Source organism: Uloborus diversus, chromosome 9, assembly GCF_026930045.1.
Source record: "Uloborus diversus isolate 005 chromosome 9, Udiv.v.3.1, whole genome shotgun sequence".
Classification (NCBI taxonomy): Eukaryota; Metazoa; Arthropoda; class Arachnida; order Araneae; family Uloboridae; genus Uloborus; species Uloborus diversus.
In genome coordinates, this window is record NC_072739.1 from 39998354 (window position 1) to 40020403 (window position 22050).

The following is a 22050-nucleotide window of genomic DNA, read 5'->3' on the forward strand; positions in this document are numbered from 1 at the left end:
CACTGTTAAATATCTACCAAAACTCGATGAAAATGTCTTTCAATCGTATCATCACTAGATTGGAAATGGGGGGGGGGGGGAGCATAAAGGAAACGAGAAAAGTAACAGCAGTACGGGCTCGCGAAATCCCAAAATCTATTCTAATCTGAAAGATGTTTGTAACTAAAGTCTTAAAATGTTTATGCTGTCTTTGGTAATGTCAGCGGTTGGGCTCTCGTTTGGAGAAATTTCGGAACTGGAATCTTAAAAGCACATTTTTAGACCATCTTTAATAAACGTTTGGGGGTTCCCTCTCAACTCCCCTCCCCCCGAAAAATGTTCAACGCTGCAGTACTCTGAACTCGTTTTTTAAGCAATCTTTGGGGTATCTAAGAAGAGGAAATTCAAGGGCTTTCTCTCTGTAAATTTAAAATAATAAATTCTTAAAATTTTAAGACTTTCTTTGGTGATAAAAAGATGAAAGGGGTGGTTTCAGTTCCTTTAAAAATTTATGAAACTGGTGTCGCAAAATCGCAAATTTAAGCCAAAATTAGTGAACTGAGGGAAAGTAGTTCAGAGGGAAGGGGGAAGGGTGCTCTCCCCCAGAGAATTTCTTCATACATGAAATACTATTTTGACTATCTTTGGGTGAATTAAGACAAGGGCGCGCATATAGGGGGGAAAGTGGAGGCTCAAGTCCCCCCCCCCCTTTAAAATTAGAGCTTCCTTGCTTTTAGTACATTTTTCTTTGCAAGAATTAAAAAACATTTCATCTCCAGCCTATATGGATAAGTTATTAATAATATCAAATTTTAATACCTCTAATCTGTACTGAAATCGGTTTCTACAGGGAAAATATCCTGCTAAACCATGGGAGAAATATGAGGCCCCCCTAGAAAGTTTGAATATGGGCGCCTATAAGTTAAGAATTAGGACATTTAGGAGGTCGTTCTCTGGAAACAGTTTCAAAATTGAAGTCTTAAAACTGTTGGTTGTCTGGCAATGTGAGGGGTTTCTGGGGGAGAGCCGACCTAACCCCTCTCTCTGTTATTGGTGGTTGTCTACATTTCCGTTTTAGGAACTACAATTTGAAAAAAATCCCGAAGACTAACAGAGATGCATTAAAAAAAAAAAAAAAAAAGCTTACATACTGCACTTAAAACTAGGCTCATATTGACACAAAAGTCAAAAGCTTAAAATTCCAATGAAGCACAAATTCCAAAACTGACATAGTAAAAATCAACAACATTTATGTGTGTAGAATTTTCAATAAGCACGCATGTGTGGATTGGGGGAGAGGGGTGCTAAAAATAACTTCCGTCTTGAACACATCACCAAACTTGCACCCATGACTGAAGTAAATTTTGGTGTTCCGTAAATATTCTTTTCTTCTAAACAATGGCAGGGAATTTTTTCTTTTCCAAAAATAACTAAAATGGTATTTTTTCAATTAAGTGTAATTGACTAAGTTTTCTGATACTCCTTTTTAACCAGCAGTATAATATTAAATACCCTAAAATACAAATACTGTATGAAAGTTTTACATATTCAGAAAGTTACTTTTCAGAAGATTTGACTCACCTTCTGCTTTCGAAACGAGGTGTTTGTGTATAATTTCGTACATAATTGAAGTGAAAATGCTCAATGAGGTTGAGCAAATTGAAAAGCAGTAGACTTAAGCATGAATGCAGCAACGTGGAATGTCTCTCTGCAAAATTAAATGTCATTCAAGAAGAGTTTTTAAAACATGAGCTCTTCTGCATATATTTCAGTGTTTCCAAATCAGGTTTCTGTGTAGGGTACAAATTTTAAAGTTTATTGAATGAATAGCATGCAGATCAGTTGGAAGGTAAATCGTTGCCTACCCCCGTCAGTCCCTTCAGCATGAAGTTGAAATTTCTGCTCCCGTGCTCTGGGGACACCTCACTCCTATGGAGAAAAGCAGCTGGTGGACCAAAGCATGGTCGAAGCTGAATGCAAGGGTGGTTATACAAACTGAAACTAGTTTCAGATTTGCGGTGCTAAATGAAGTAATCTACATAGATTTTACTGTCAAAATTATGTTAAGGTAGTTAACCTTAATCACATTAGAAATGCAAAAAGAGAAAAAGCAAACAGCTTTACTATACATCAAAATCACGCATTGCTGTCCCCGTCGAAAGAACCTACTAATACTCAAACGAATGATCAAATTCATGTGTTGTGAGCATATAACTCACAAAACTCTTGGGGTATGGATAGTGCTAGCACGCTTTCATGGAATTCCATTGAGATGTACGCCTGAGTGGGGTGGCAATCACTTACCCCAGCCTCTTGGCGACTTTCCAACTACTCTGAAAAAACAGGTACCGTCGAAAGAAAAGGGGGAAATTCTTAATACAGACGCTTTGCAAGCCCTTGTTTTGGAGCTCTTAGTTCTGGGATATGTGTCGTCCTAGCCACCGAGAAAGCATCAAAGAGCCCCTTCCTAGTTTCTCATCCCACAAGCTATCAAGGGGGCCATTGACATGAGACACATGCACTGAAAAAATAGAACCCAGGTGCCTCCATCTGGTGCGGAAACTGGGCGTCGAAATTTTCTCGTGGCATCCCACCGATAATGTGAAAGAGTGATTGCTATGCCGGAGGACCGCACTTGTCCTGCAAAAGGCACTTGCCTCTACCGCAGCCCCATTGGGGTGGGGGGGGGGGGGGGGGGGGGACATGCACTGAAAAGTTCTTACCAACTGATGCAGAAGAAAATGTCTTGATTCAAACCAGACATCAGTGTTATAAATTAGTCAGCACAATCACTCAGGGAATGTAGTGTGATGTAGTTGTCGTCCTTAAGTAGTTCAAGTGTGCGACATTATTGTAACCGTCTTTATGGAGCTTTATTATACGGCACCGCACTGTATATGGTTAAATAGTGAAAATGAGGAAAAGTGTATCGATATGGAAAATAAACATCGGGGAATGCTTAAATAAGCCTTTGATAGTTGAAGGCTTTTAATCATGATTATGTTGAATTGAATGACTAAACAAATATTTAACGTCAAGCACACTTATCTTAAGCACTTTGTTCATTCGCTTGACTCTCATCTTTTTCTTCAGGCAGCACTAGTTAAAGTAGGATCATTGTTTGTCGAAAAACATTTTGACTCCTGGAGCATTTTCTTTACTGGGTGTTACTAGTAAACGATCAGGATACGGTTATCTCACTTGGTTAACGCTTCTTGCTGTAGAATGATCGCTTTACACCCCAGAGACTCCCGTTAACTCACTTTAAGTACTTCCCAGGGCTTGAAATTAGTGTAATACAATTTCCATTTTCACTCCTCACATAGAAAAGTTTTCAGTGAGAAGGCATGTGCCTCACCGGACTTTGTTTTGTCTTTTATTCAAGTTTGATTTTTTTCTCCATTTCTTCGAACTTTGGTGTATTTCTTCGAAGTATCGGATACTTCTATTTTCAATTGATGATATCATAGTGAGTTTTTTTTATTAAGTTATTGTGCGTGAATTTTCAAGCCTTGTTATCTCTCAAAAAATGATTCCTTTTTTGAGATAATAATGTTTGTAAAATCCAAACCTGTAACTATTCATACTTTGAACAATTTTTTAAAATGTTTACGGTATGATACGAAATTTCCTCTTGTTTGCCCTTTACCTTTCCAAAGTAAAATGCAGCAAAACACAAAAATGTGTTTTGTTTCAATTTCTGCGAGCTGCAAACAACATGACATTTTGAGACATGTAAAAATAAGATCTGTTTACAATACAAATTTACTTTTGAAGGTTGGAAAAAGTAATTAATTCAAATTAGTGAAATTTATAAAGTTTAAAAATATAAAACTTACACAGTTTTTTAATTTATTTTATCTTGATAATTGTTCAGTTATCTTAAATGTTTTAATTTTTAACATGTTAAAGTACATTTTAAATTTTATAATATCAAGCATTAGAGCAGGAGCTTTCTGTATTAGCCACTTTATCGATCTTTGTCACTGAGTAACCTGGATGTAGAAGGTTCAGACTTGGTCTGAGCGGGAGTCCTGGTCAGCTGACAAATGATATCAATTTCTTTGGTTCGAGAGGGTTTTTTCTACTTACAAATGTATCATATTGCCATTATTGTTTTAAAAATGTGAAGTTATGTTCCAGAGGTGATCAACTTTCTGAAAGACACAAACTGTGTTTTGTGTGGGACAGAAAGCCATCTCCCTATTTATTTGCAACAGCTTTCCCAATTTATCGATCTTTGTCACTGAGTAACCTGGATGTAGAAGGCTCAGACTTGGTCTGAGCGGGAGTCCTGGTCAGCTGACAAATGATATCAATTTCTTTGGTTCGAGAGGGGTTTTTTCTGCTTACAAATGTATCATATTGCCATTATTGTTTTAAAAATGTGAAGTTATGTTCCAGAGGTGATCAACTTTCTGAAAGACACAAACTGTGTTTTGTGTGGGACAGAAAGCCATCTCTTTATTTATTTGCAACAGCGTTCCCAATTTATTGATCTTTGTCACTGAGTAACCTGGATGTAGAAGGTTCAGACTTGGTCTGAGCGGGAGTCCTGGTCAGCTGACAAATGATATCAATTTCTTTGGTTCAAGAGGGTTTTTTTCTGCTTACAAATGTATCATATTGCCATTATTGTTTTAAAAGTGTGATGTTCCAGAGGTGATCAACTTTCTGAAAGACACAAACTGCGTTTTGTGGGGGACAGAAAGCCACCTCTCTATTTCCAACCCCTTGGGAATAAAAGTGGAACATAATTAATTTTTATCAATTATCATACATTTTTGAATTGTAAAGCGAACTTGTAAAATGCTCGGAGTTTGATACCGTAATGTATTTTTGAGTTTTAAAAAATGGACTTGAGGAAACACTGATAACACCTGACAGCAAGCTCAATGTGAAACAATTGTTGCGCCAGTAGTTAAATCGTGGAGCATGAGCCGTCCTGCGAATGGAGCATCCGAGTTTGGGATCGGAGGACCCCAGCTCGGAGCCCAAGGACATGAAAGGCCCACAGAGTCTCCTGCCACAGTGATGCCTGCGCACTCTAGGCCATGGATTAGGCCTTCGGACTCTGGATCGGAGGGTCTGGGGTTCGGAGCCTATTGGCCCCAGATACGTTCTGCACTGTGTGGCATGGAAATCCGGCATCAGTTCAAGAAGATGGGCACAGAGGTTCTGTTGCATGTTGTACGAAAATAACAAAGCAGAGATTCCATTCAATTGAAGTTCTAGAAAAGAACTGAACATTTTTGAAACTGATGAGACGTTTATTACAAAATTGGAAGCTGTAAAGGAAAAGATGTACCAGAGAATGATAAATGATATTTACCTCAAGTCCACAAAACCATATATCTATCAAACTCAATAATGCACATGTTTGATATCTAGTTAAAAGATGAATACTTTTAAAAATCAAGGTATATAATGCTGCAAATTATTGTTAAACATTTATGACCAGGAAATAGTTTGTGGTACATAAAATAAAATGTTTGTTACCATGAAGTGATAAAGTTCACGTCCTTAACATTTAAAACGTTAAGTGAGATTTACCAATGCTCAGTGCAGCAATCATTCTTTTGGAAAGCTCAGTTTTAAATGTTTAATGCATGTGGGGCAAAGTTTTATTTTTTCATTCATTTATTCAATCATTAATTAATTTATTTATTCATTCATAGCATCATTTATTAATTCATTCGTTCACTCCTTCATTTAGTTGATTTTTTTTTTGAGGAAAAAAATCAGTTTAGTATTCATAATTGATTGATTTATTTGCATTCATCCATTCATATTCATTCATTTATTCATTTACTAAATAATTCATTAGTTTACAGTTTTTTATTTATTCATTATTTTGTTCACTTTGTTTACTCATTATTTAATTCATTCATTAATTCAAAGTTTCATAGCTTCATTTATTAGCTTATTCATTTACTTATCATTCAGTTGTAGATTAAACAAAACAATCCAGTATTCATAATAAATTAATTTATTTGCATTCTTGCATTCATATTCATTTACTAAATTATTCATTAATTTTCAGTTTTTTATTCATTCATTATTTTGTTCACTTTGTTTACTCATTATTTAATTCATTCATTAATTTCAAGTTTCATAGCTTCATTTATTAGTTCATTCATTTACTTATTCATTCAGTAATTGATTTTTTTAAATCACCCAGTATTCATAATTTATTTATCTATTTGCATTCATCCATTCATATTCATTCGTTTACTCATTTACTAAATAAATCATTTATTTTCAGTTTTTTATTCATTCATCATTTTGTTCACTCATTAATTATTTAATTCACTCATTAATTTAAAGTTTCATAGCTTCATTTATTAGTTCATTCATTTACTTATTTATTCAGTAGTAGATTTTTTAAAAATCATCCAGTATTCATAATTAATTTATTTGCATTCATCCATTCATATTTATTCATTTACTAAATTATTCATTTATTTACAGTTTCAGTTTTTTATTCATTCATCATTTTGTTCACTCATTAATTTAATTCATTCATTAATTTCAAGTTTTGTAGCTTCATTTATTAGTTCATTCATTTACTTTTTCATTCAGTAATTGATTTTTTTTAAATCACCCAGTATTCATAATTTATTTATCTATTTGCATTCATCCATTCATATTCATTCGTTTAATCATTTATTAATAAATCATTTATTTTCAGTTTTTTTATCCATTCATCATTTTGTTCACTCATTAATTATTTAATTCACTCATTAATTTAAAGTTTCATAGCTTCATTTATTAGTTATTCATTTACGTATTTATTCAGTAGTAGATTTTTTAAAAATCATCCAGTATTCATAATTGATTAATTTATTTGCATTCATCCATTCATATTTATTCATTTACTAAATAATTCATTTATTTACAGTTTTTTATTTAGTCATTATTTTCTTCACTCATTAATTATTTAATTCACTCATTACTTTAAAGTTTCATAGCTTCATTTATTATTTCATTCATTTACTTATTCATTCAGTTGTAGATTTTTTAAAATTATTTAAGTATTCATAATTGATTGTTTTATTTGCATTCATCCATTCATATTAATTCAATTACTAAATAACTCATTTATTTTTGGTCACTTTGTTTACTCATTAACTATTTAATTCATTCATTAATATAAAACTTCATAGCTTCATTTATTAGTTCATTCATTTACTTGCTCATTCAGCTGTAGGTAATTTTAAAAATATCCTTCAAGTATTCATAATTAATTTGCATTCATCCATTCAGATTCATTCATTTATTCATTTACTAAATAATTCATTTACATATTTTTCATTCATCCATTAGTTTCATTTTGTTTCTTCGTGAATTACTTAATTCATTCATTAATTTAAAGTTTCATTTACTCATTCATTTATTTATTCCTATTAAAATATTTTAAAGAATAAAGAAGAAAATAATTTATTGGAAAAATATTTTTATCATCACTTTGCCCCATATATTGTAATTTTCTTCTTTTACTTGAAGCTAAAAATTTGCTGCTAAAAGTAAAAATTATATGAAAAATATATTGTTATATCTAACTGTACTGTAATTCTCAAATCAAATTTCCAATTTGTTCATATTGTAAAATGAAGGTTTGTGAGGTATTTCATCACAAAACCTGTATTTACTGTAATAATTTTGTTGAAAAAAAAGCCCTCTCTTCCCTCTAAATTTTTACAAAAGTTTTACTTTTTGTAACACTATTTCAAGTAAGAGATTTTTTTAGAAAACTCTTTTGCGCTCTTTTACATATGATTTTACTGGAACCCTTAAATATATTAATAATGATAATTTAAGTTTTAAAAGACCATTGAAGTATTTTGATGTTAATCTGTTAATTTATTCTTTCAAATCATAATTATAAGCATTTAAAGCAAAATGGGCTCATTGTTTTCTTAGTTTTCCATTTCTAATGCATTTTACAGCTATAAAATCATTTAACTCAAAATATATACTTTTTCCAGCCACAAAAAAGTAAATATGATGAATATTTCAACTTTGACAAATATGTATGTTAACAAAAAAAAAAAAAAAAAAAAATCCTTTTATCCATTGCTAAAAAATTACTGGATGCATGATTTCTCATGCCTTTGCTAATAAACTGAAGTTATGATGCTTCAAAAGTTAGGGTGAGCACGGAAAAATAGAACTATCCCGATTGAAGAAAGGAAAAAAAAAAAAAAAAAAAAAAAAAAAATCAAATTTGAAATAAATTCAAAACTGATATTTTTTTTAATGCAATATTTTTTTTCTAGTTACTAAATATCTGAATGTTTGTGAGGAGTGTTAATGTGTTTCAAAACTTTGGAGACTTCGGAGGTTATTTTGGCTTAAGTTTTATTGACGAGCTTAAAAAAAAGTTATATTATTTCCATTCTTATAAAAGGATAATTCTGAACATTTTTTTTATCAGTGTTGGAACGCTACTAGTTTAATGTACAAAACAAATAAGTTTGTCATTAAACCTAATATTAGAAAAATGTTTAGTGAGAAGGTTTTATCTCAGATGTGTGGGTCCTGTATGTAGAGAAACATTAAGTTAAACAAGGTTTTATTTCACATTTTCTTTTCCAAGTTCTGGTTTTGTTATTTGGAATGTTTAGAAACTGAATTTCGGGGTAAGAGCTAGTGTTGCCTGATCTTTAAGACGATGAAAAATCTTAATCTTTAATATCATAAAATTGCACATTGTTATTTTCAAGAGCCTTACCGGTAGAATTATTGTGACAATGGTACGTAACCACGTAAATTTTCCTGGAAACTTGCACTTTTTATAGGCGGCGAATTGGATTTAATAAAAGGGGGGGGGGAGGGTCGGTCGCCTTCTCCCAGTGCCCCTTGTTTTTGTACCTGTTGCCTTTTGAGCATCCAAAGATTCAAAGGATCTCTTTAATAGGAGATGAGTTCATGCAACTATTTCTTACCTTTTTCTCCTCATATACCACTTTTTAATGGCCTCCTTGATAGTTTGCTGAAAGAGGGACTTTCAAAGGAACTCATAGATGTTTTCTTAATGGCATGGACATGGGCGCACATATGCAAAATTTTAAGGGGGGGGGGGGCTCAAATTTTTTCTCCATGGCTTAACAGGATGTTTACCCCATGGAAACTGACTTCCGTACATTATAGTTATTAAAATTTAACTTATTCATTGATGGCTGCAGAAGAAATGTTTTTTCATTTTTGCAAAGAAAAAAGCACTAAAAGCAAGGAAGTTCTAATTTCTAAGGGGGGGGGGAGGAGGCTTGAGCCTCCATTTGGATACCTATTAGCTGGGACAACATATGAGTGGCTTCAAATACAGAGTTGTTTGCAATGCATCTGTTCCTTTATTTGCCTCCCCTTTTCCACGGCAAGTTATTCAAAAGCAGTGGGAAAGTCATCAAGGGCTGAGGAAGTGGTCTACAACCTGCACCTCAATGGAACTGGTCTAACATTATCCACACCCCCAGAGTTTGCTAACCTATATGCTCGTAAAATGAGCAGTTGTGATTCTGGTAATGAACAGATACCCTCATGAGCACTTAGAGAGTTTTCCAGCGTCATTCCTTTATAGGAGAAATGGATCTGCTAGTTTTCTCTCATAGAAGGACTATTCTTATCTTATGCACCTTTTGGTTAACGTTTCCAACTGATTTCTTTGCAGAAAGAAATCATGCAATGTGTTTCCAACTGCATTGTAAACACTTTACTTTTTGACATGAAGTTTTTTGGAAACTAAAATTTTGTTCCTTAGAAAACTCTAAAAATGTAAAAAAAGTGTATGGTACTGAAAAGAAGTTTTTAAAGACATAACACTGACATTAAACGCTTGCTACATTCATGCATGAACCTACTTGTTGAGTAATTGAAGTCCATAAAATATTTGATCTATGATATTGGTGCTAAAATTAACACTATGGAAGGGTTTTTTTTTTTTTTTTTTTGAAAAATTCTGAGTTTGGCAATTTGTCATAAACATCTTGAATGACAAAATGAAAACTTGATGTCATAGTGCATGGCAGTGTTTTGTGCAGCCTACAAAAATGGTAAATGCATTCTTCCTGCAAAGAGGAAGTGCTATCACACAGCTGTCAGTAGTGTTGAATTTTCAAAAGGTTGTATAAATAAACGTCATGGTCAAATTAAGAGGGAATGCCCATGTTTTCGTGATAGGTAAGAGAACCAAATTACCTCTTTATTTATATTTTAAAACACTAACGGTCAATCATGCCACTCCCTAGCAGGTTTGAGGTACAATAACTGTGCTGCTTCCAGGCTGGTGTATAAATGATTGAATGAGTGCTGCTATCCATTTACATTGGGAAAAATAGGAACTCTGCATAACATTTAACTAGCTGCTGTTCGAACATTTAAACAGCAAATAAAGAATGGAGCAACAGAGACCTAGATCTACCTCTGTTTTGCTAGTGATAGAATGTGTGAAATGTAAAAAGTCCAAAGTTAAGCTCCTTGATTATGTAAAACTTTCACTACAGTTCTGGATATTCGAATGGAAAGTTGGACTTGCATGTTTTCTGATGCGCTCTTTGTCTGCCCATTCCGCTCCACCTTTATCTGTATAAAAAGTAATCGGTTTGATTAATTTGATTGAAAAGAAAAAGAATTGAAATTTAAAGCTGTTTAAAGAAAAGCAAAGAAAAATTGAAATTTGTGATTAATCTGGGAGAGGTTATGAAAAGCTATATATGCATGAAGAAAGAGTTGTCATAATGAAACGAATGTTTTCATACGTGAGGGAAAGTATTGAAATTGATTGCAAATAGAGAACGAAATTATTATTTATCGCATAAAAAATCCCTTATGAGTGGACGTTTCAGTATCCTATTGAGTCGCCTCTTTCGTGAATGCACATGAGGCGGTACAGGCCAGGATTATGGTCTCACAGTCTCGTACAAAGTCCTGCTTTATCTCATTTTACAGTTACTATAAACGTGCTTCAGATTTGATCAAATTTGTAAGCTGTCTAACTTATCGTCCCCAGTGATTACGGATATGCTCGACCTGAGACAAATCGGGGGATCGAGAAGGTGATAATGTGGTGAAGGAAGTCCTATGACACCCTCGTTGTGTGTGCCAGATCATTGTCTTGTTCAAAAATAGCTCCTGAGAACCCTGCCATGAGGGCCAGCACAAGTGACTGACATGTACAGTAAGCTGGATTGTAATGCTGTATTAGGTCATGTATGGTATGAAATGGCACCCCCTGGCATTGCACCAGTTGTATATGCGGTGTGACACTAGCACTCCAAAGCAAGGGCGTCATTGGAGTACTCAGCACGAGACTTTCACTACTCCGAAAGGAGACTACTGCAGCTTCAGCCCCAGTGTGACTTGCTTCAGTCACCTCTTTAGTGCTCACGCTAGAGCTCCGAGGAGCCATTTTTCAACAGGACATTGCTCGGTCACACACACAACAGGGGTATCACGGGACTTTTTAACCACATTGTCCCCTTATCTGGCCAGCTCGATCCCCCCATTTGTCACAGATCGAACATGTCTGGACGTACTTGGGACGGTAAGTTGGACAGCCTGCAAGTTTAATCGAATTGAGTGCATTTACTCTGACTGTGGAACGAGATGACGTAGGACCTCGTACGGGACTTTGAGACCTCGATGCTCGGTTCTATTGCCTCATGTACTTTCACAAAAGAAGCGACTCAGTAGAATACTAAACCCCCATTCATTTGGAATTTTTCATGCTATAAACGATCGTTTTGCTATATGATTTTGAAAGGAAGAATCATTTCAAAGATGAAGGAATCCATTCATTTTCGTTCAGTTGCAGCCAGAATAAAATGATTTTCAATCCTAAGCCCCTCCATGGCATCCTTAGTTGAGTCAACTAGAAGCACAGGAAAAAGATGAGGAAAAAAACAAGGCCGATTCATCTCAGAATAATAAGATAGTTAATGAACTGGTCAGTAGCAGTAGATCACTCCGGCGTCACAGGAAACAATAAGCTAAATCCCTGGTGCCTCTAACATTTGCTTTTCCAGGTAATTGTCCAGTTGTCATGGAAAAGTAAACAACTCCAACAAACTAATGCAAGGGACGGTGGATTTTATTATACTTTTCTTGAACAGTATATTTCACATTCTGTATGAACCTGCAATTTTAAATGTTATCTGACAGCTTGAAATTTATCATAGTTTCTTGAATTTACGTACTCAAATACTTAAATAACATCCAGCAGATCACACTTTCTGAAATATTAGTCTGAAGAAAAAATAAACTATCAACTGCTGTTGGGATTCTGGGCAGGTTTAGCCTTCATTCATCAGTAAGTCCAACTGTTCCATGAATAAAGAGTTTAACCTAATGAATTAGTCGTGTATATTTTGTTCTAAGTGGCACTAGAGTTAAATTTCATTATTAGGAATAATATTCCCTTTGTCAGTTGCCATTCTCGAGTATCAACGTCGCAGTGCCAGAGATACATATCAGGTATGCACTCTGTTCCAAAAGAACAAATGCTTTCTATAAGGCAGTTTTCTAGTCGAGAGGAATATTTACGGAATACCAAAATATACATCAGTTCATGCTGAAGACAAAGGAGCCATGTAAAGACTTCCGTGTGTATTGAAATTTGCGCTTACTTGATTTCCTTTAAAAAGATTTTTTTAACAAAAAATTTACTGCTAACATTTAAAGATGTTTTTTGGAAAAGTACTTTTTTGAGAATCACCCAAACATCAATTTCCTTCTCCCGGAGAAGAGATGAAGACGCCCCAATCACTCCCCCCCCCCCCCCTGTGTTGCTCATGTTGTTTAAGAATAGAACTGACACGATGAAGCAGTAAAGCTGCCACACCAACAGATCCACCAAGATTTTGTGCATTCTTGATCCTTTGTTTGTTACATCGTGAAATCGAACTTGGGATATTTATCAATTTTACCATTTTTTAGCCTACTTTCCCAGTAAAAGTCAGAGAAAGAGGAAAAAGCATGAAAGAAGGCTTAATGCATCTTAAAAATATGGCAAAAAACAAAAGCCAGAAATAAATAGAATAATTAGATGAATATAGAAAAATTAAAAATTGGATAGTAGGTCATTCAGATGGGGAAAAATGTCTAATGGTGTGTCTGTCTGTCTGTCCCCTCCTAATAACTTTAGAGTAAGTTGTCTGATTCAAACATTTTTTTTTGTTCGTAAGAGTTTAACAAGGACATCTCATTCCCATATTTCACTTCTTAATTTGAACAATTTTTTGTTCAATTTTGAACAGTTCAAATCCTTTTACATTAGTGCCTGCAGAAAAACTGGAAGACAATATAGATTCCGAACTTACTGGTGGATTTACTTTAAACAAATTTTGTTGGAGAGAGCTCTCGATGAACAACTCTCGACTCTGACTCCAAGAGTTTTGGGGCCCCTGATTCTGACTCAGACTCCTGTGCCCGAAAATCAGTTGGACTACGACTCCCCGACTTCGACACCGACTTTGTAGCTTTGGCAAATTTTATACACGGAGGAAGATGGATTGACTCTGACTCTCGGAAATTTAACTCCAACTCCGACTCCTTCACCCCAAAATGTCTGGCTCTGACTCCTCAAACATTGGCAGAGTTGCGGACTTTAAGGGTAAATGAGAGATTCCAACTCCGAGTCTTTGAATTAAAAACCTTTGGCCTCCCGAATCTGACTCTTTTGTCCCAAAATGAGATTGACTCTGACTACGATTCCGCAGCCATGGTTTATACATTGAAATAATTATTGTTGATATGATTTGTTTTTGTTTTCACGCTGAAGTTTCAATTTATGTGTTCAGTGTTTGATGGAGAAATTTGGAGTCGTTTATGGGGTACAGGGTGTTCCGTTTCAACCTGCAAGACCTTTAATTTTGCAACCATAAGTACTTGATGTATTCTTCCAATTGCAAAAATGTTCAAAATTATATGCAGATTTAAAATATTGAAAGTTTGAAGCTAAAAGAAAAGCAAAGTAATAAAATACAAAATTTAACTTTTTTACTTGGGCCCTAAGTCCCTTAATTTATATTTAGGAAAACAATCTCCATTGAAAAGTAAGTCCAACACAAAAAATTTGACACTATATAAAATGCAGCGTTTTTTGGCTTACACTACTTTGCAATTGCCGTCAATATCACCTCTTGGGGGAAAATATGGCAGTTAACCAGGGTTTGAATTTATATGTGTGCATAAAGTATGGAGTCAAACTGTTGGAGGTTTTGTTGTGTGTTTTTGCATATCACGGCACAACATTTGCAAAAATTTTTGAATAGCAATGAAACATATAAATACTTTGCTTTCTCGCTTCAACAACCGTCATTCTTTCAAAAAGGCGATAAGTTCCAATCCCATCTTCTGTATGGTCCCTAAAAACTTTGAACTCAAATATCTCCTTGAGTTTTGGCCGCACAAATGTCAAGATTTTTCTGGTAGTAATATTTATCAATTGAGATAATTTTCCTAAATATGAGTTAGGGGACCTAGGGCCCATATAAAAAGTTAAATTTTGTATTTTTTGACTCATTTTTCTTTTTGCTTCAAACTTTCAGTATCTCAACTCTGCATCTGATATTAAACATCTTTGCGTTGGAAGTATGCATCTAGGACTAACGGTTGTGAAAATAGAGGTCTTGCAGGTTAAAACGGAACGCCCTGTATAAAGATACTCTCAGCCCTGCTTAATTGGGTAACGGATCAACAAATACCCTGCTCGCTATACGAATAAAACCTCCTACAACCGAATATTTCCTCACAGATGCAATGTTAAAGAGCCTTGATAAATTGAATAGTTTTCCCGGATAATTAAATAATATTAGTCAGCTTTCACAAATATTTTTTCTGTTTTTTTTAAAATTATTAATAAATTGGATATAAATTAAGTGAGAAAAATTATTGACGTAAAAATGTAAAGTAATACTTTTTTTTTTGACAAGACGAGAAAAACAGCATGCATATTCCATCAAAACATTTCCACTATTCTGTCAAATTCATCTTGTCTTTGCCATTAAAAAAATAATAAAAAATAGCGCAGTTGAGAATTAAATTCAGTAACACAAAGAAATATACTCATTTTACACAATAATAAATTTATGAAAATTAAATGTAAAATACGGTAAACGAGGAAGGGAAAAAGGAGTCAGAAAATGTGTTCCCAAAAGATCTTGTACAAGCTGTCCATTATTATAGACTTTTTCAAAAAATGATGTAGTGAAAAAAGACGACAAAATAAAGTTTTCATTGCTCGAGGTGCAATTAACTTTTGAAAGCTTTCATGCTTGTAAGAAATTACGAAACTATTTTTTTCCTTATTTATCTCATTTCAAAAACTTTTTACCAATAACATTAATTATTCGTTTTATATAGCTATTGATTTATTGTTATTACGTTTTAAGACAAATGTTGTCAATGTAGAAAGGTGAATGAAATTTACCTGCTTAATTGAATAATATTGCTTAGAATCGACAATATTCGATTAAGTGGGGCCGACAGTATGTGCAGATGATTTTTATTTATTTTTTTTGATAATGAAAATTATTTCTTTAAGTTGCCATTTTGTCATTTTTTATTTAATTTGAAGGGACATTAATTGTTTTTTGGCAACGGGAAAAGCAACTGTTTTTTTTTCTTTTGATATGATGTATTTATTTTAATGACCTTATTAATTTTAATTGCTGTTTTTTAAAGGAAAAAAATCTTAATGGAAATAGTTTATTAGCTGCTTTGTTTAAAATGTGCTGCTTTTTTTTTTTTTTTAATAAAATTTAAAAAAAAAAAAATTATGTATCTTATTTTTTAGATGAGTATAGTATATTTTATTCCTAAAAATCAGGATAAAATATTTTTAAAAAAATTATTTGAAATAATTTGCAATTTTAACTTTTTGAGAATATTGATCAGGTACTAGAAAGTCGAAATTAGTATACAGGAAAGTAGGCTCGTTTAGTTCTGGAAGGAACTTGTTTATATTGCTTCAATGTAAGAATGAGTATTTGTGTAGTTTAGGGAAAAGGTAACTACCGGAACACTAAAAAAACCAGATACATTGGCAAGCTTCAATGTCATACTATCATTTTATAACGATTAAGTTCAACTTTTGAAATTCTTTTAGAGTGAACTCTCTCATTTATCACTACCTATGAGATAAGATCTTGAAATACAGAAGATTTAATTTTTTTTTTTTTTTTTTTTTTTTGTTTACTATAATAGTTCATTCATTTTTTGAATATTTTTAGTCAGATTTTGTTTTTCTTCGAAAATAGACCGGGGAACGAAATATTTCCCCCTACACAATTGGCATCCATTTGGTACCGAAGGAACAAATGCCTTCTATTTGACAGTGGGATTGTTCCACTCAGCATCCCCAGTGTCTTGCTCAGTCATCCCTGTCTTCGCTCCAAGGTTCAAGGTTGCTGTTCCAGAACGTTGTTCAGCTCAACTGTTCTATGTGGTTCAACGGACGAGGGCTTCTTAGTCAAACATGATCCCTAGTCACTGAACCTGAACTCTCGGATTGCCCAGTTGATCGACCATCAGCTGATAGTTACAACTGAAAGCTTCAGTGACAGACATTTCTTGACTTCTGGTTTTCAATTTAAAAATTAAAGTTTAATAGTAAATTCATATACCCTGCTTTTTGTTAAGTAAATCAACTCAATTTAACTTGTATATTATTTTTGAACTTTCTAAATTTTTTTGTTTACAATTTAATCTGTAATATTGTGTGGGAGGCAGGTCCTGTAGCAGGAGTCGGGGGCTCATGGCATGGTGGCATTAGTGCAGCACTTTGATAATTTAAAGTTTGTGTCGTTCCCATCAATTTTTCTGAGAATATACTCCCAGTAATCCATTATGCACAATATACTTATGCAATTGCAAGCCATTCAAAAGGTGTTGATTTATTGAGTGTTAAGAACTATAAAGAAATGAGGTTACTTGTAGGGAAATGTGGTTAAGTAGGAAAATTTAAAAATGCGATGACAGAATCTGAATTAGAAATGAAAATGTTTGAAGTTTGAGAGTATACGGCATGAGTCAAAAAAATGTTTGATAGTACCCTATAAGAACATCACTGGTCATTGTTTCTTGTGAAATATTGTTTTGTGTTGTGCTTTCTGCACTTTTTCTGTATTGTTTTGTGTTGTGCTTTCTGCAAAAAAAAAAAAAAAATCTCCAAAAAAATTATAAAACTCAAAATTATCCAAAAAAATTATAAAATGTAACATTAAAAAAATACATAAAAATTTAACCCAAAGAAGGAAGTTAATACTGCAAAAGGAAGTGTTTCCACAAAAGGATGATGTAATAGGAAACAATATCCATGGAATTTAGGTAGCTGCTACTAGCTCTATGGGGGCTTAAAGATCAGCAACATAGTTTAGCGAGCTCCCCAGCTTCTCGCTTTGTCAGGGTTTAGCCTCAGGTCTGCCGCTTGATGCTTGATTAACGTCATCTCATTCGTTAAAAGTACTATGAATGGCATTTGTGCCATTACTCGAACCATTAACATTTTGGTTGAGGGACTGCCAGTACGGGAGAGCATTTTGACTGCATTACTCCAAATGGCTTGGTTATAGGTGAGCTTAGTTATAGGTTAAAGTTATAGGTGAGGAGAAATGTATTGACTCATGAGAAGTGTGCAACATTGTACCTATGAGAGATGTTCAAACCAATATAAAATTAAAAAAGTCAGATAGTTTAAAAAAATTAAGATTGCTTCAAGCATTCAAAATAAAAAGAAATATCAGACCATATTAACTGCTTTAAAATTTTATTGGATGAAAAGGTAACGATTTTTGAAGAAGATAATAAGCTGCATGTAGTAACTGTATGCATTAATAGTGAATACAGTAACTAAATAGCAAAAAAAAAAAAAAAATGTTTGAATTGGAATTCATGTTTCACACATTTGGGTGAGGGAGCAGGGGGAATTGACTCATACATATCCTCCTGCTATATTAAACAATTTGCATTAATTCAGTAAATATTTTTGATAAATAATGAGTTAACCTTTTTTAATTTTATTGTTTTATTATTTCATAATATATTACTTTTTGTTGCAGAAAAGTACATTTATTTATTGTGTATGAACTTATACTAAATTAAATCATTTTAAAAAAATATTTAACTAAAGTAATGATTTAACCTTTTTTAATTCTATTGTTTTATTATTTCGTAACATGTTATCTTTTATTGCAGAAAACAAAACTTGTTACTCAATTTAACTTGTATATTATTTTTGAACTTTCTAAATTTTTTTGTTTACAATTTAATCTGTAATATTGTATGGGAGGCAGATCCTGTAGCGGGAGTCGGGGGCTCATGGCATGGTGGCATTAGTGCACCACTTTGATAATTTAAAGTTTGTGATGTTCCCATCAATTTTTCTGAGAATGTATCCCAGTAATCCATTATGCACAATAGGTTTTTGCAATTGCAAGCCATTCAAAAGGTGTTGATTTATTGAGTGTTAAGAACTATAAAGAAATGAGGTTACTTGTAGGGAATTGTGGTTAAGTAGGAAAATTTAAAAATGCGAAGACAGAATCTGAATTAGAAATGAAAATATTTGAAGCTTGAGAGTATATGGCATGAGTCAAAAAAATGTTTGATAGTACCCTATAAGAACATCGCTGGTCATTGTTTCTTGTGAAATATTGTTTTGTGTTGTGCTTTCTGCACTTTTTCTGTAAAAAAAAAAAAAATCTCCAAAAAAATTATAAAACTCAAAATTATCCAAAAAAATTATAAAATGTAACATTAAAAAAATACATAAAAATTTAACCCAAAGAAGGAAGTTAATACTGCAAAAGGAAGTGTTTCCACAAAAGGATGATGTAATAGGAAACAATATCCATGGAATTTAGGTAACTGCTACTAGCTCTATAGGGGCTTAAAGATCAGCAACATAGTTTAGCGAGCTCCCCAGCTTCTCGCTTTGTCAGGGTTTAGCCTCAGGTCTGCCGCTTGATGCTTGATTAACGTCATCTCATTCGTTAAAAGTACTATGAATGGCATTTGTGCCATTACTCGAACCATTAACATTTTGGTTGAGGGACTGCCAGTACGGGAGAGCATTTTGACTGCATTACTCCAAATGGCTTGGTTATAGGTGAGCTTAGTTATAGGTTAAAGTTATAGGTGAGGAGAAATGTATTGACTCATGAGAATTGTGCAACATTGTACCTATGAGAGATGTGCAAACCAATATAAAATTTAAAAAGTCAGATAGTTTAATAAATTAAGATTGCTTCAAGCATTCAAAATGAAAAGAAATATCAGACCATATTAACTGCTTTAAAATTTTATTGGATGAAAAGGTAATGATTTTTAAAGAAGATAATAAGCTGCATGTAGTAACTGTATGTATTAATAGTGAATACAGTAACTAAATAGCAAAAAAAAAAAAAAAAAATGTTCGAATTGGAATTCATGTTTCACACATTTGGGTGAGGGAGCAGGGTGAATTGACTCATACATATCCTCCTGCTATGTTAAACAATTTGCATTTATTCAATAAGTATTTTTGTTAAATAATGAGTTAACCTTTTTTAATTTTATTGTTTTATTATTTCATAATATATTACTTTTTGTTGCAGAAAAGTACATTTATTTATTGTGTATGAACTGATTGTAAATTAAATTGTTTTTAAAAAATATTTAACTAAAGTAATGAGTAAACCTTTTTCAATTCTATTGTTTTATTATTTCGTAACATGTTACCTTTTGTTGCAGAAAAGTACATTTATTTATTTATAAACTCATCCAGCGTAGTTCCTTGTTATGCTTGTAGTAAATTAAAATGTTTAAAAAAAATAATGAGTTAACCTTTTTAAATTGTATTGTTTTATTATTTAATAACATGTTTCCTTTTATTGCAGAAAAGTACATGTAAGCAACTGTTTATGAACTCATTACTTACATTAAAACATACGTTTTAAAGTATTTAACAAAAATAATGGGTTAACCTATTTTAATTTTATTGTTTTATTTCATAATGTTATCTTTTGTTGCAGAAAAGTACATTTATTTATTGTGTATGAACTGATAGTAAATTAAAATATTTTTTAAAAATATTTAACTAAAGTAATGAGTTAACCTTTTTTAATTCTATTGTTTTATTATTTCGTAACATGTTATCTTTTATTGCAGAAAAGTATGATTATTTATGAACTCATCCTTGTTGTTCTTGTAGTAAACTAAGATATTAAAAAATAATATAATGAGTTAAGCTTTTTAAATTCATTGTTTTATTATTTAATAACATGTTTCCTTTTGTTGCAGAAAAGTACATCTATTTATGGTTTATGAACTCATTCAGCACAGTTTCTTCTGTTATGCTTGTACTTAAAAGAATTAAATATATAAAAAGAATATTTTCTCCCCAAGTTTGTTGCTAACCGATTGAAAGAAAATGTTTTATAGAGATAAATTTCGCCAATATTGGCAGTTTTAATAATTAACATGATTTATGAATTTTTTTATTTATGATTTATAATGCAGTTCTCTCCCCCCTCCTCTTGTTTTTAAATTTAGCTCTTTTATTTTTAAGAATTTAAATATTAGTATCAAGAAATAAATATAATCCATTTTTTAATTGATGTGCAACATTCTTTATGAATTTTATGGTTTATGATTTTTATTGTTGTTCTTCCCGCACAGTTCCTGTTTTGAAATTCAGCTTATTAACATTCATAAATTCAAATATTAATATCAAGAAAGAAATCTAATCCATTTTTGAACTGAAATTCAACATGATTTTTGAATTTTATGATTTATAATACAGTTCTGCCCTCCTCCATTCCTGTTTTGTAATTTAGCTCTTTTACTTTATGATTTTCAATATTAGAATCAAAAAATTAATATAATCCATTTTTTAGTTGAAGTACATAATTATTTATGAAATTTATTATTTATAAGTTATGTTGAATAAATGAATGCAGTTCTGCCCCCCCCCCCCCCTCTCTTCTTGTTTTTAAATTTAGCTCTTTTATTTTTAAGAATTTAAATATTAGTGTTAAGAAATAAATATAATCCATTTTTTAATTGACGTGCAACATTCATTATGAATTTTATGGTTTATGATGTTTATTGCGGTTCTGCCCACACTGTTCCTGTTTTGAAATTCAGCTTATTAACTTTCGTAAATTCAAATATTAATATCTAGAAAGAAATATAATCCATTTTTGAATTGAAATTCAACATGATTTTTGAATTTTATGATTTATAATACAGTTCTGCCCCCCTCCATTCCTGTTTTGAAATTTAGCTCTTTTACTTTATGATTTTAAATATTAGAATCAAAAAATTAATATAATCCATTTTTTAGTTGAAGTACATAATGATTAATGAAATTTATTATTTATAAGTTATGTTAAATAAATGAATGCAGTTCCCCCCTCCCCTCTCTTGTTTTTAAATTTAGCTCTTTTATTTTAAGAACTTAGATATAAGTATTAAGAAATAAATATAATCCATTTTTTAATTGACGTGCAACATTCATTATGAATTTTATGGTTTATGATGTCTATTGCGGTTCTGCCCACACTGTTCCTGTTTTGAAATTCTGCTTATTAACTTTCATAAATTCAAATATTAATATCAAGAAAGAAATATAATCCATTTTTGAATTGAAATTCTACATGATTTTTGAATTTTATGATTTATAATACAGTTCTGCCCCCCTCCATTCCTGTTTCGAAATTTAGCTCTTTTACTTTATGATTTTAAATATTAGAATCAAAAAATTAATATAATCCATTTTTTTGTTGAAGTGCATAATGATTTATGAAATTTATTATTTATAAGTTATGTTGAATAAATGAATGCAGTTCTGCCCCCCCCCCCCCTCTTGTTTTTAAATTTAGCTCTTTTATTTTTAAGAACTTAAATATTAGTATTAAGAAATAAATATAATTCATTTTTTAATTGATGTGCAACATTCTTTATGAATTTTATGGTTTATGATGCTTATTGCGGTTTTGCCTACACTTTTCCTGTTTTGAAATTCAGCTTATTAACTTTCTTAAATTCAAATATTAATATCAAGAAAGAAATATAATCCATTTTTGAATTGAA

The 22050-nt window shown here is 32.2% G+C and overlaps 1 protein-coding gene across 1 annotated transcript in view; it reads left to right on the forward strand.

The window, feature by feature from the left end:
• Nucleotides 1-4914: 4914 nt before the first annotated feature.
• Nucleotides 4915-22050, forward strand: part of LOC129230170 (sodium channel protein 60E-like) — a 205024-nt gene continuing 187888 nt past the window's right edge. The window contains exon 1 of the mRNA XM_054864572.1: nt 4915-5154. Coding sequence (XP_054720547.1) covers nt 4915-5154 — 240 coding nt within the window. The remainder of the gene's footprint in view (nt 5155-22050) is intronic.